This window comes from Dendropsophus ebraccatus, chromosome 1 (assembly GCF_027789765.1).
Source record: "Dendropsophus ebraccatus isolate aDenEbr1 chromosome 1, aDenEbr1.pat, whole genome shotgun sequence".
NCBI lineage: Eukaryota > Metazoa > Chordata > Amphibia > Anura > Hylidae > Dendropsophus > Dendropsophus ebraccatus.
In genome coordinates, this window is record NC_091454.1 from 143,286,172 (window position 1) to 143,301,839 (window position 15,668).

A 15,668-nucleotide genomic window follows, 5' to 3' on the forward strand; every position below is an offset into this window, starting at 1 on the left:
CATCCTCTGTGTGGTATTACAATTCAGCTCAATTTATTTAAGTGGAAATGAGTTGCAGCACTCCACCCAAACCGAGGACAGGAGAGGTGCTGTTTCTGAAAGAAATCTGCCATGGTTTGCAAAGCATGGGTAACCCCTTTTAATAAAGGGGGAAAAATGGACTTACTATATGAGGGTATAATGGCATACAATAGTGATGTGAGGGACCTAGGTTGGGCAATACATCTAACTGAATCTTACGTGTTAAGCCCTTCATGTAATCGGGAAAGGTGTCCCTCTGCAGTCATTACATAGCGGTATATGCTATGTACATACATGCATACACATATGTGCCCAGGAAGTAGACCTTCTCTTACATTATAGAGTAGAATTATTTCATGAGTTTTTGTGCAGGGCTGTTCTTTAAGGGTACAAACACACTGGTCGTATCCACAGCGGATTTCTCGCTTCTAATTCACAGCGAGATCCGCTGCGGATCCCTGCCCTTTACATTCAATGTGCAGACAAACTGGCAGCGGGATTAACATCCCACTGCCAGTATGTCAGCAGCCCACCCCGTTAACACCCCCGCTACCGGGAATGTGAAATCAGACAGTGTATATCAGTAACAGTGTAAATCAAGTTACAACAAAGGGTTTTTTATGGACAAAACAGATGTCACTAATAGTGACCACATAGTGATGGGGGCCAGGAGCCAACTGCTCCTGTGGTAGTGACATGTGACTACAATACTGTACCTGTAACCATGCTGCCCACTGTCCAGTGATCAGTGTAGTGCAGGTGCTGGGTGTTGTCACCTCACTGATCAGTGGTTGATCACCTATGTTATGGTTGGGACTTCCTGGATCAGGGTTGGCATGAGACATTTCCTAGCTGCTGATTGGCTGAGCAGGCAATGTTTAGAATGCATTTAAATAAGAGGGAAAAAGTGTTTCTCTGGGACCATTGTTTTGTCTACTTCTTGTATATACAGTTTGCTGAGATATCTAATATTTGTTGATAGAGAAGCTTCATGAAACCCACTCCTGGTTTTGAATCTTTGAAAGGTCTTGATCGAAATACTATGTGTGAAGCCCACTGATTTTAGGTTATGTTCCTACTACAACAAACAATATACAACTATAAACAATAGCCGTTATTTGACACACAAAACACGAACGTTGTTTTAAATGAAAAATTGCATTGAAGTCTATGGACAATGTCCAAAAATAAAGGACGAACATTATTTCAATGGCAGTTGCCTAACAATGGCCGATGTTAAATACATTGTTTGAAACAATGTCCGGTGTTTGAATTGACTTTAGTGGAGATCAATGCATTATGAAAACAATGGCCGTTCTTTTTATAAAAAGAACATAGTCTCAAACTGGCTTGTAAGGCATTTTCACTTCAGTTTATGGCAGGGAAGCCCATAATATTTTAGGCTTTAGATCACTGATTGACTTGACAATAGTTTTCAGAAAATGTTGGATAGATGCTTAGACTTATTGTTTTGTGGAATTAAAAGGCTCATATCATGCCCGACCCCTGTCATCACTGGCGTCATCTGTCGTTTGTCATTCGGGAGAGCTTTATACTTTATAAATTCGGGAGTCACTTTATACTGACGGCCGAACCACTGTGTCATAAATATGGGGTGTATGGAGACCTTTAGTTTCCACTGTACATGCAAGCAAGAGGGACTGTGGGAAAGTGTGTGCTCCGTTGCATGGCAACAGCGCAGCCACATATCAGAGAGGAAACCAGGAAGTGATCAAATCCATGGGGGAGAAGAACTCTACAGATATTTAAGTAACTTAAGAACAGCACATTTGAACTCTTTTACATACAAGTATGTGGTACACATCAGATTTTAGCATCCTGTTGACCATTAAAAAATTGCAGTACTTTTAAACACAAAACCCTCTTAGGTGGGTTCACGTGTAACGGAATCACAGTGAAATCCACTGTGATTCCTCTCCTGTCACTTTCAATAGCATTACATACTCGCAGCAGAATTGTCATTCAGCGGGACAGCGCCCTGATCGGCTAAGTGGGACGTCCAGACACCAGGAGCCACAGAACAAGCTGGAGCGCGGACCGTGTACTGTATGTATCGGGCTGCTGGGGGGTTAAGAGGGCTGCCGCCTACATACTCGCAACAAGATGACAATTCTGCTGTGAGTATGTAATCCTATTGAAACTGACAGGAGGGGAATCGCACCAGATGTTGCGAATTTACATCGTGAAATTGGCTGTGATTACTTTACTTGTGAACCCACCCTTAGACACAGAGCAAGAGCGGCGGAATTGTCGCGCGAGCTTCCCATAGAGTGTAATTATGACACGGAGACTGGCGGCATTCCGCCGCTCTTGCTCTGTGTGCACGGGGCCTAAGGGTTAGTTCACACATCTCACCAGCAGATCTCTCCTGGAAACTTTTGCGGCAGAAATCTGTTCCATACATTTGAAATAGATTTGTGAAGTTCTAGCGTGTGCAGCAGAAACACTTCAAGTTATATAGGATGGATTTCTTTTGCAGACATTTTTTTTTATTTTACAGAGATTTGTGTTGTGACATTAATTTGCCCGGCCGGTACTGCCCATATGAACCTTAATAATCTTTATTTATATTTTGAGACTTTCTATATTCGCATGTGAATAGCTGTGTAGATAACACAGCCTATAAAAAGTTGACTGGTTAGGTAAATGGTATGTGTTTCTTAATGTATGGAAATTTTCTTTCTGATGAAGCTTTAGCTTTATTGCCCCTTTAGAGCAAACAGGTTAATTCCTGGGCCTCGGCAGAAGCTTCTTATGTGTGACGCAGAAGCTAATCACTAGTCCCTGTCTCAGTACCTGCCCCCTAAATGTCTCCGGATATTTACTCATCCTGGATTCAGCTTTAATCAGCTTTTATATACACTATTTCTTTATAGAAATGACACAGAGGCAATGTTTTACAACAGAATTTGTTTTTCTTTAATATTAAAGCAAGAAGTCCTGATTTATGGTATGTTCAAACAAAATACGTCCATAAATAATTATTTACAGTTTTATGGATTTTTATCCATAAAACATTGTGTGAACATACCCTTAACCCCTTAAGGTCAAAGCCAATTTTCGTTTTTGCACTTTTTCTTTTTCCACTTTATGTTTAAAAGGGCCATATTTTTCACCTAGAGACCCACATGAGCCCTTATTTTTTGCGAAACCAATTGTACTTTGCAATGACAGGCATCATTTTTCCATAAAATATCCAGCGAAACCAGAAAAAATCATTTGCACTGTCAAATTGAAAGAAAAAAGGAATTTGTTTTGGTTTCAGGGAGTTACGCGTTTACGCTGTTCGCCCTATGGTAAAACTGACATGTTATCTATGTTCCTCACATCAGTACGATTACAGTGATATGTAACTTGCATAACTTTTATATTATTTAACGGCTTTTAAAAAATTAAAACCTTTTAAAAAAACTAAATGTGTTTAAAATTGCTCTGTTCCCATCCTTATAACGCTTTTATTTTTTGGTCTATGGGGGTGTAATTTTTTGAGCCATGATCTATCCTTTCTTTCGGTACCTTGTTTGCGTATATGCGACTTTTTGATCACTTTATGTTAGATTTTTTTCTGGATTTGATGCACCCAAAAATGCGCAATTTTGCACTTTGGAATTTTTTTGCACTTACACAGTTTACCGTGCGAGATCAGGAATGTGATAATTTAATTGTTCAGGCAATTACGCACGCAGCAATACCAAACAGGTTTATTTATTTGTTTATTTATATTTCTAAAATGGGAAAAGGGAGGTGATTTGGACTTTTATTAGGGGAGGGGATTTTTTTATTAATAAAAAAACTTTTTCACTTTATTTTACATTAACTAGGAGTCCCCCTGGGGGACTTGTGTATATACACAGCAAGGATCCATTAGATGGGTGATACAGTGCTTTGGCCTGCTGCAGGCCAGAACAATGATCCCGGCTCGGCAATACAGCGTCATTGCGACGCTCAGGCCAGGCCAGTAGAATGGATCATTGAAATGGCAATACCAAGTACCAAAGTTGTGGTATTGTGGAAAGAATATGATTGATAGACATATTAATGATATGCAAATAATGAAAAAATGGAAATTAAATATTTGAAGCATCTCGATTTATTCGGTATCGCTTATGAGCACCCTATGCAGAAATGTACGCTGCTTACAGTAGCCTGACCAACATGCGCCCTGACTAAAGGGGTCCGACTAATGTCATTTTCCTTTGCGAAGGCCTTGTGGTGATATTGCCCACATTGTTTCCACACCAATCTCGGACAACCATGATAACAGACAACCTAAATGATGCCAAGTATAGTCTTAGGTTACAGTCACTCTGTGTATATATACTCATGTATAAGTTTTAGAATAAAAGTGTGAATGGATGGTAAAAATGGATGCTGCTTTATGCCATACAACAGACAATTGATTTACATTACAAAAAAAAATTTATCGCAGTGTATACATCTTTATTTTTGACGCATACAGTAAATTTTTTGTAAAGTATTGTATTACCCCCTAAAGTTATACAAATCCCCAATATACGCTTATTACAGGAAATGCTTATAAAGTGCTTTTTTCCCTGCACTTACTACTGCATCAAGGCTTTACTTCCTGAATAACATGGTGATGTCACGACCCGACTCCCAGAGCTGTGCGGGCTGTGGCTGCTGGTGAGGATGATGGCAGAGGGACACAGGGCACTGGAGGGACGCTGAGCTTCCCTCTGCCTTATCCTATATGCATTTCCTGTAATAAGTGTATATTGGTAATTTGTGTAACTTTTGGAGGGCAATAAAATACTTTAATATAACTTTTTGCTGGACTTCTCCTTTAATTCTAATGAAATGGAAATGGTGAAACATAACCATAGCCTTAAAGTGTACCTGTCATTCTAACTTTGAAAATCTAAATCAGCAGGGCATGTGATATAAGGTAGAGATGAGCAAATCTACTATAGGAACTAAGTGAATTGCTTTCTCCCTCTCTGCATTCTGCTCCTCAGGCTGTTGGCTTTGAAGTCTGTTCTGTGCTGCTCCTCCCCAGGTGCTGGAAAAAGATGGATCCAGTCCTGGGAAATTTTTCCCAGTTTCCCAGAACTGGATCTATCTTTTCCCAGCACCTGGGGAGGAGCGTCAGGGAGCGGAGCAGACTTTAAAGCCGGCAGCCTGATGAGTGGCCATCACTTACCACCCCAGTGGAGGTTTCAGTCGGGTAATTGGGGGGTCTTCATATGCTATTTAACCTGTGTGGGAATAGGATGTCAAAGACTTGATCCTAATGTCTTTATACATGAGTCTGGCTGCTTTTTAGTTGACCTTGCATTTTAGACCTAGATGAACTATTTACTATTATTCTATTTTGACTAGAACAGTTTATATGAATTTCTACACGTTGTACCTGTGAAATGGCCAGGTACTGCATTTAATGTCCCTGGTTGTGTCAAGTGTCCGAGTTGTGTACACCATGTCCTTGAAACCGGAGAGCTTGTAGCAAAGGAAGATCTCGTAATGTCACTGAATGGTTGCATTAACCTCTCCACTGCCAGCTGTAGCAGCTATGCATTTGTTGACTATGACCCTTTATGTAATCTTTATAATATGTTTGAAGAAATCAATCTTACGTGTCGGTTATTTAAAGTACTATAACGTTTGGGGATTTTGTCTGGATTTAGGTGCTGAAAGTGTGAAAATATCCTTAGGTGTTTTAGATCTAGCGCTGTGGAATCTGTTGGCACTATACAAATAAATAAATAATAATAATATTATTATTATTATTGTTATGATGATTGTTGTTATTATTATTATTATTTTTGATAAAGCAAGGAATTAAAGGGGTTATCCAGTGCCACAAAAACATGGCCACTTTCTTCCAGAGACAGCCCCACTCTTGTCTCCAGTTTGGGTGCAAGTTTTGCTGCTCAGTTCCATTGAAGTGAATGGAGCTTAAAGGAGAAGTCCGGCGAAAATTATTTTTTTATATGTTATTACTTATGGAAAGTTATACAATTTTCTAATGTACATTAATTATGGGAAATGCTCATATACTGCTATTTCCCTTAATTTAGTGTATCAGGAAGTGTTAGAATTATCTCTGAAGCAGTGACATCACGACCAACGGTGTAATTCCTATGGAGTGTCCAGCAGGGGGCGCTATATATATAGAAGTCAATGAGTACCATTGACTTCTATATATAGTGCGCCCCTGCTGGACACTCCATAGGAATTACAGTGTATGTAATGTAATGTAATGCACTGTACTGTTGTGACTTTATGAATACATTTATGGAATACTTTGGGGAGCAAGTGTCCTTGCTCCCCAAAGTATCCCATAAATGTATTCAATGAATACATTTGCAGGGCACCGAGCAGGGAGGGAGAGAGGTGCCATCTACCTCCCCCCTCCCTGCTCGGTGCTGGGAACATATACAAAGTACTACTCCCCCATTATCTGCAGATAATGGGGGAGTAGTACCTGTGCTATCCCTATCACCGCCCGCGCCGCCGCTCACACAGGGGCTGCTATTCATCGCGCCGCTGATTCCCCGCCGCCCGCGCCACTCCTAACTACCCGCCCGCTCGCTCGCCTGCCCCGTTCCTGGCCGCCGCTCTCTGCTCATGCCAGCCGCGTCGGCCCACCCCCACCCCGGCCGGGAGCACGGCGCTTCCTGGTGTCCCCGGCCGGGGTGGGGGCGGGCTGAAGCGGCCGGCATGAGCAGAGAGCGGCGGCCAGGAACGGGGCGGGCGGGCGGGTAGTTAGGAGCGGCGCGGGCGGCGAGGAATCAGCGGCGCAAACGTAAGTTTGATGCCGGGAGGAGGAGGGGGAGCGGCGGGGGGCATGAATAGCAGCCCCTGTGTGAGCGGCGGCGATAGGGATAGCACAGGTACTACTCCCCCATTATCTGCAGATAATGGGGGAGTAGTACTTTGTATATGTTCCCAGCACCGAGCAAGGGGGGGGGGAGGTAGATGGCACCTCTCTCCCTCCCTGCTCGGTGCCCTGCAAATGTATTCATTGAATACATTTATGGGATACTTTGGGGAGCAAGGACACTTGCTCCCCAAAGTATTCCATAAATGTATTCATAAAGTCACAACAGTACAGTGCATTACATTACATTACATACACTGTAATTCCTATGGAGTGTCCAGCAGGGGCGCACTATATATAGAAGTCAATGGTACTCATTGACTTCTATATATAGAGCGCCCCCTGCTGGACACTCCATAGGAATTACACCGTGGGTCGTGACGTCACTGCTTCAGAGATAATTCTAACACTTCCTGATACACTAAATTAAGGGAAATAGCAGTATATGAGCATTTCCCATAATTAATGTACATTAGAAAATTGTATAACTTTCCATAAGTAATAACATATAAAAAAAATAATTTTCGCCGGACTTGTCCTTTAATTGCAAACTGCACCTGAACTGGAGGCAAGAGTTGTGTGGCCATGTTTTTGTAGCACTGGATAACCCCTTTAAAACTAGCCATTAGAGATGAGCACAGCTCGAGCATGCTAGCCATATATTGAAAAACAATTTTTTGCAGCATTGGCTGATTCAGATTTGTGGGGCTCTGACTGATTTGTAAAAGCTAGCCTATGTTTGGTGCTTTCATTGGAAGGAGCCTTCTGAAAGCCTTGCAGAAAGTGCCCTGCTAAAAGAAAAGTGGTGGGCTTGTTTCTAGTGTCATAGACTTCTAGTTACATCTATGAAGAGACTGATGAGATGTGTACACTTAGCAGAGTGTGATGAGGAAAGCATCACCAATGTGACAATATTCTCAGTATTATCGTTATCCAATGACTATTAACTTTGCATGTTTCTGATCAGTGCACACTTATGTGATCTAGGTTACTAGTCAAATATGGCAGATGTTGATAAAGCTATATTGCAGAGTAAAATTTGAAACTAAAAACTATATTCCATGGCTGTGTTAAAGCATCTGGATTACACTTACCCCTTAGTCAGTGCAGCCAGAAATGTGCCTGCCATGCATATTTTAGGTGTATGTTACACCCTGTTGGTTTCTGTCTGCTTGTCGTGTATGCAAGCCCTTTCTGGTGTTGAGTAGCTCTGTCTCCTTTGCTCACAATTTGCTGTGGATTTGTCTTGCAGATTTCCTCTCCAGTTGTTTGCGGACAGTGCAGAAATTGTTAACTGCAGATCCAAACTATGTGGGTGGGATACGAAGGGGCTGCTGGAAGTTTGGAAGGTGCCACATTCCCCTGTAGTCTCAAATAATCACATGTAGTAACCTGGAAAGATGATCAAACTGGCTACGGCTTACCCCACCCTTCCTCATAGACAACACTTGTACGGGGCGACAGATCAGTTGGCTGAATGAACATTTGCAAGAGAATATCTGATCTGGAATATGTAAATTGCATAGTTTAGTCTGCTATGCAATTCTTCATTTTGTGTATTATACTAGTATAATAAGTGGGAAGCCAAATGGACACTCTTCTGGCTGCCTTCTGACCCCTGTGAGGTCTAAGGGTATATTCACATGCTGCAGATTTTTGTTAGAAACTTTTAAGATATCAATTCTGTTCATGTAAGAAGAGTTGTGTTTGGCAGCAAGCACAAGGGTTTCTACAAACCCCATTCAGATGACTAAAACGGTAACAGAAGCAAATCTGCCTTGTGTGATGTACAGTTGTGCAAAGATTTAAACTGTTTCGGACCTCACAACATTCATAATAAATGATGGTGCCAGGAGCTGCAAGGTCCGTTCCGTAGCACGTTGTTCGTATATACGGACCTCACATGAAATGCAAAAATGAGGCCTTAGACAGAAGCTGAATAAGTAAAATCGCCCTCTGTGGTAATAATATCAGAGCACTTTTTATCTTTAATCCAGATCCAGAAGGAAAACTCCATTTATAGTATTCAAGTCCTATTTGACATTTTCTATGCAGTTGTACAATTTGTTTCTTACAAGATTTGTAAGGGCCTGTTCACACTATGGAAAACAGGCGGAAATTTGGGGTTCCGCTCTGAATTTCTTCCTATTGTCCATAGTGTGAACAGGCGCTTAGTGAGCATGCAGAAAGAAAAAGATGAGTATGATGAAGAAAATATCTTTTTGTGAATATAGTTAGTTGCAAGTATGAAGAATAATCTATAAATGTGACCTCGGGTTTGCCTAACTGTATTCTAATTTTATGAAATCCCTAGAATCCAGCTACCATCACTAGAATACTCCTCAGCCATTTCAACTGGGACAAGGAAAAGCTAATGGAGAGGTGAGACTTTTGCTGTGCCAAATCATGGACGTTTAGTACTTATCCATTTAAAATGTTGAGTAAATTCTTACACTGGAAAACAAGATGCTTAGTTGTTCTGTTCAGGGAAAAAAATAAAAATAAGAGTTTAAGAGCTGTGAACAGTCACTCCACTGTGCATGATGTTTGGGTAATACCATGTTAAGCTTTGACAGCCTCCCTTTATGGACCTGTGAATGGAGATGGAGCACTGCTGCGTTACACAGGCTGTCTTTTGTGTACGGTAACAAAATAGGCCCATACTGTATAACTGCTGTAAAATGCAGTGCCTTTATGGATAAATAGCTGTGTAAAAACAGTGGATTGAAAATAAAGACTTCATATGTGCTCATATATCCTCTAACTCAATATCATGCTAATAAGACTTAAGAGGATCCCCATGTTTTGTCTGTGGCCATTTTAACCAGCTTGCTGTCTATTGCAATCCCTGTGAATGTAACTGGTGTCTTTAAAAACAACTTTCTTCTGGGAGTTTATGCATTTGTACCATAGGCTATCAATAGTTGGAGTAGGGTGCTGACACCCCAGCCAGTCAGCTGTTCAGCGCATGCACTACATTGAGAATAGAGCTAGAAGCATTTGGCTCTGTACCCTGTGTACTGGCAACAACCGAGTACTACAGCCACAGCTCCTGTTCATTTCTGTATGAGCTAAGACATTAGTATCCCGGCAGTACAGAGCCGACTCCTTCCAGCAATTTTCTCAGTGTAATGCAGACACCCAGCTGATCAGCTACTGATAGACTATCAATGCTTTTTTTTTTTTTAAATTCCCTTTAAGCTTTTCAGTAGTCTTGACTCATTGTTTAGATATCCTTTGCAGGTTTTTGCCCTCTGGCTCCAGTCTCAGTTACCAGATGGTTCTGTTTTTCTTGCATAGGTATTTTGATGGCAACCTGGAGAAACTGTTCTCAGAATGTCATGTTATAAACCCAAGTAAGAAGTCTCGGACACGGCAAATGAACACACGGTCCTCTGCCCAAGATATGCCCTGTCAAATCTGCTACTTGAATTACCCAAATTCAGTATGTGATTTTGTATCTTATAAAGTAGTCCTACATATCACTCTAGAATTTTCTGTCTGTACTTTTTAGTGTCTGTGTTATCAAGTGAAATGTCAGAATAGGAACATGAGATATTATTCATTGTCGATAAGCTTTAATGCTGTTTGCATATCTACATTGGTCCATCTAAATTGTTTGCTTGTAAATTGATGTTAGTTACCAGTTAAAGCCAGCTAGTCTTGCAGGAGTGAGTTATGAGCAATGCTGGTAATATGAGCACCATTTTTAACCTCTGGGGAGCAAAAACTTAGTGTTTGATCTAGGTGGCTGAATATGGCCCAAGCTGGGGAGAGGGGCAGAAAGCTAACTAGTGTGTTAGAGCTGATGACCTGATTTGTGACCACAAGTTGCAAGTAGAATAGGTTAAAGGAGTAGTGCGGCGTTTAACTTTTATTCACTAAATAACACACATTACCAAGTTATACAACCATTGACTGAGCATAGCTATGCTCAGCCGATCGCAGCTGATGACGCAGCAGTGGGGGGCCGACATGAGGGACGGCTGGAGCCGTCGACCCAAAATAGCGGTATAATGCACCACACTTCCGGGGTGGGGGAAACATGGGGAAGGGGCCATTCACTTAAATAACACACATTACAAAGTTGTATAACTTTGTAATGTGTGTTTTTTAGTCAATAAAAGTTAAACGTTGCACTACCCCTTTAAGGGTCCATTTACGCAGAAAGATTATCTGACAGATTTGACGCCAAAGCCAGGAATGGATTTGAAAAGAGGAGAAATCTCAGTCTTTCCTTCATGACCTGATCTCTGTTTATAGTCTTTCTGGCTTTGGCTTCAAATCTTTGGCAGATAATCTGTCAGATAACACAGGTCAACAGCATTTTTGGGGCCAAAGATATTTCAACGAATTTAGGGTAACTTTGGGGTGCTGATACTGAATATGTCATCAGTTTTGCCAGATTGGCTCAAGTTTTTGATAATTTTCGTGAAATGTGTGTAAAAAAAAAAAAAAAGACGTAATTTGCTACACTGGCATTAACTTTATTGCTATTGTCATGAATACAATAAATTTTACAAAGTAAATGTTGATTTTAGTTTATTTTAACTAGTTTTAGAAAGTAATCTTCAAAAATGAACAAGACATGAAAAAAAACTTGAGCCAATCTGGCATAACTGATAGCATATTCAGAATCAGCACCCCAAAAATACCCCCAAATCATTAAAATATTTTGGACACCAGTAAATTTTTTTTTTTTTTTTTTTTTTGTTGACCTGTGTAATCTTTCTGTGTAAATAGACCCTGAGTCAGTAAAACAACTAAACTTGCAACAACTTAAGCAATTTTCTCAATTACAGATGGAATTTGCGCTTTCAAACCAGCAGTTCCATATTGCCTATACGGTCATGATTCTCCCCTTCTCCCTACCACTCCAGGTTACATCCAGTTGCATTTTTACACTGACCAGGAACAAGAGTGATCAGTGGGAGGTATCTCCTAATTCTACAGGCCCATTACAATTCTACAGGCTTTTACTAGAACATGTTACTAATCCAAAAAAGGAAAGAAATCCCCCTCCCCATTAAATATACATAATGAAATGAGGTGAAGCGAATCCCACTATGTCCCTTAATGAGTCCTACATGCTTTCTCAGATCATTGTGGTACACAGGGTTTATAGGACTCTTTTTCTTCAGTATATGTGTAGATAACTCCATTGTGTCACCTTTTCAGTGATATTTGATGTGAAAGTGTCCACAATTGTTCAGGTATGTGAGAAAGTACTGGATACAATGAACTCTTTAATTCAAACTTTTCTTTTAACACTCAAACTTTACAAAGAAATCCAGAGAATTGATTGTTTTAAATTATCAGTTGGTCATATATTATATATGGCATGGAAACTGATAGCCTGACGTTAAATGGTTGAGGATCCTTCTGTCCATAGCAAGTTTATTACTAAGGGGATAAACTCACTAAGATCACTTGGCTAGTTGTTTATGAAAAGTACATTTTTTTTAAACAAAAAAGTTTCAGGATTGGCTCCACTATCATAGACTCAAGACAGAATCCTGGATCATTAGCCATCATTAAAGCAAATTTACCAACAGATTTCTTTTCTTGAGTGGCGCTGTTCAAAACACCGTCTGGTTGACACACTCGGCTCTTTTCCTGTGCACCGACCTGGGTCTATGCACTGGGCACGGGACAATACACAGGAACTATCACTAAACACAGGAATCAAGCGGCATTTTGAAAAAAGGACGGTGCCACCGCGATCCCCATGCTGGTGCCAATTGAGAAATGTAATTTAAAAAAGCAATGTATGTGATGGCACATTCGTTTTATGTTTGCATCAAGTATTCTCACTTTCTATTTCCCTAAAGTAATTCCTGGTTGCCCCACCATTGTTTTTGAGTTAATGTGACATTTTCCTTTTTATTTGTCCGCCAGAGCACTCTGTGTAACATTTATCACAGTCCTGTCTTGGACTTTCTGATACTTCTTTTTTTGTTATTGGACCTTTACATGCTAGCTACAGTGTTAAGTTTGTTTTGTATGAGATACTACTGTATGTTTTGTTTTATGGGGAGAGAGATGGATTTTCATGGTGTAAATAAGGGTGAAAAGGAACTTTTTCTGGTGTTTGCTTTACATTTCGTTAAAAAAGTAATATGTGATTTGGGGAAAAAATGAAAAAGGCATTTCTTTGCTAAGTAAAAGGTAAAGCTTTGGTATGTGATAAAGTAGAGACCTGACCCCATATGTTTGTTTTGAGTAGTTCAGGGGGGTAAATGCAGAAAGTTTCATTTAGAAATAGAATACCAAAGTGGTGACTGTTACATAGTTCTTGTGGAAAGGATACACACATTACTTTTTCATTTAGCTGTTGGTGACTACAATGTGCTAAATGATTGTTTTATGTTGAATTGATATAGAAAAGTGGTGTGGCCTGGGCAGTACAGAGCGTTTGGCACTTAAATATGGCAAAAAAAACAGCAGGGAAGATAGAGCCAGGTGTTATGCAAATTTTTTTCTAGAAATTTAGTGAATGTTTAACAGCTTAGCCCGTTTTATGCTTTTTAGCACTTTGTATGCAATTCTCTTCAATGTGCATCTTAAAATCTCTTTTATTTCCTACAGTATTTCACAGGCCTTGAGTGTGGTCATAAGTTCTGCATGCAGTGCTGGGGTGAATATTTAACCACCAAAATCATAGAAGAAGGAATGGGCCAGGTAATAACCATAGACCCTACATCTGTCTGGACAGCAATACCATTTGTGCTCTTTTAGTTGCTTGTTTTATCTAAAGTTTACTGATGTTACCTTCACATATATTCTCTTTCTTTTAGACCATTTCCTGTCCAGCTCATGGCTGCGATATTTTAGTTGATGACAATACAGTAATGTAAGTGGTGAGCTAATATACAATATGTTATCTGTATCTTAACATTTTTTCATTGCCTTACATATACGTTGTTGTGACACCATATATGTTCCAAAATATTATATAACAAATATGAGCCTTAACTTTTTTTGTAGTTTTTATACAGATATGACCAATATTTTGACCCTTATTTGTATGCAGTAAATTCTGTAAAGTCTAGAACCAGTTGCCAGATTTCCTGCTAAAGGCCCTATATCACGGAGCGATTAACAATTATCGGCCGTTACGGCCGATAATCTTTCTGTGGAATAGAAGGCAACGATCATCCGACATCGTTCATGTCGGCTGATCGTTGCGTCGTTTGTCTTTCAAACATGTTGAAAGGCAAACGACTTGTACAGCAACGAAATGCTGCCGTTGCTCCGTGGAATAGCAGCGGTGGCAGCAGACTGCTGTTGTATGCTATGCCTTATAAATCATATGACCTCAGCTCTGTATGTAAATAGTTAAAGGGATATTCACATGGTATATTGGTGGGATATGCCATCACTTTATAATAGGAACAGTTCTGTTTTCTGGAACACCTACAATGAAGTGGGAATTAAAGGGGTTATCCAGCGCTACAAAAACATGGCCACTTTTCCCCCTACTGTTGTCTCCAGTTCAGGTGAAGATTGCAATTAAGCTCCATTTATTTCAATGGAACTGAGTTTCAAAATCCCACCCAAACTGGAGACAACAGTAGGGGGAAAGTGGCCATGTTTTTGTAGCGCTGGATAACCCCTTTAAAAGGACACACAGCTGATTTATTGCTGGGTCCCATTCACTGTTTTTCCTTGCACTGTGGAGCTCCTGGCCACCAGGCTTTGCAGGGAGAAAAATCAGGAGGGAATGCATGGCTACATCAGTGCTCTGTTCTCATAATTCTCATGATTGATGGCAATCCCAAATTAGAAAGTGATGGTATAATGATAAGCAGAACATTGCCCAGTGTAATCCAGGCATTATTACATGTGTATTGGCCACTGCATGAGGTTTTGGTGGCGCTTTAAAGTAAAAATAAAACAACAACTAAAAAGCTTTTATCAGATGTAAAGCTAAGGATTTACTTTTTTAAACATTGTTCCAACCAATTTCTTTCCTTTTTTTTTTCTTTATTTAAGGTCTCTTATTTTTGTTCGCTTTTCACAATGACGCCATGTCACCAATTGGCATGACATGAAAGCCAATTTTCTGATCAATTTATGATATATTTTTCTACATTATAACCTGATTCTTCTCTTGTCTCTATTAGGCGTTTAATCACAGATTCAAAAGTGAAGTTAAAGTATCAGCATTTAATAACTAATAGCTTTGTAGAGGTAAGTTCTTGACCTTGTTAGTATACAGTATCTCTGAGAGTCTTATCCTGGGGACTAGTAGCTAGTGTCATGTTTCCTTACATTACAAGTCAGTAGCATTTTTTTATTTATTTATTTAATATTTCTAGCATTCATAAGAATAAATTGACATGTGAATGTTACCAATTACTTTATTTGTTAGCCTGGCCCGTTATAAGTTTGACATTGTCCGGTTTGTACTGACAGACTGTGATAAGACCTACTCTGTTGACAAGGGGAGTGGCAGCACCCAGTTGATAATTTTCTCATACATTTCTAGGAGGTTTAGCCAATAAAGCATACTGCTGAATTTTAGTCACTGCTGAGTCAACTACTGCTGAGTCAACGTCAAAAAGTTATACAGATTTGTAATTTACTTCTATTTAAAAATCTTAAGCTTTCAAGTACTTATTAGTTGCTGTATGTCCTGCAGGAAGTTGTGTTTTCTTTCCAGTCTGGCACAGTGCGCTTTGCTGCCACGTCTGTCTGTGACAGGAAATGTCCAGACCAGGGAAGCTTTTCTATGGGAATTTTCTACTATTCTGGACAGTTCCTGTCATGAACAGAGGTGACA

At 40.1% G+C, this 15,668-nt stretch overlaps 1 protein-coding gene across 1 annotated transcript in view; it reads left to right on the forward strand.

Annotated features, from left to right (window-relative positions):
* The window catches only part of ARIH1 (ariadne RBR E3 ubiquitin protein ligase 1), a 39,460-nt gene that overhangs the window by 6,033 nt on the left and 17,759 nt on the right, over nucleotides 1–15,668 (forward strand). The window contains exons 2-6 of the mRNA XM_069981017.1: nucleotides 9,198–9,265; nucleotides 10,184–10,328; nucleotides 13,472–13,564; nucleotides 13,681–13,736; nucleotides 15,010–15,076. Of these exons, the coding sequence (XP_069837118.1) occupies nucleotides 9,198–9,265; nucleotides 10,184–10,328; nucleotides 13,472–13,564; nucleotides 13,681–13,736; nucleotides 15,010–15,076 (429 nt within the window). The remainder of the gene's footprint in view (nucleotides 1–9,197; nucleotides 9,266–10,183; nucleotides 10,329–13,471; nucleotides 13,565–13,680; nucleotides 13,737–15,009; nucleotides 15,077–15,668) is intronic.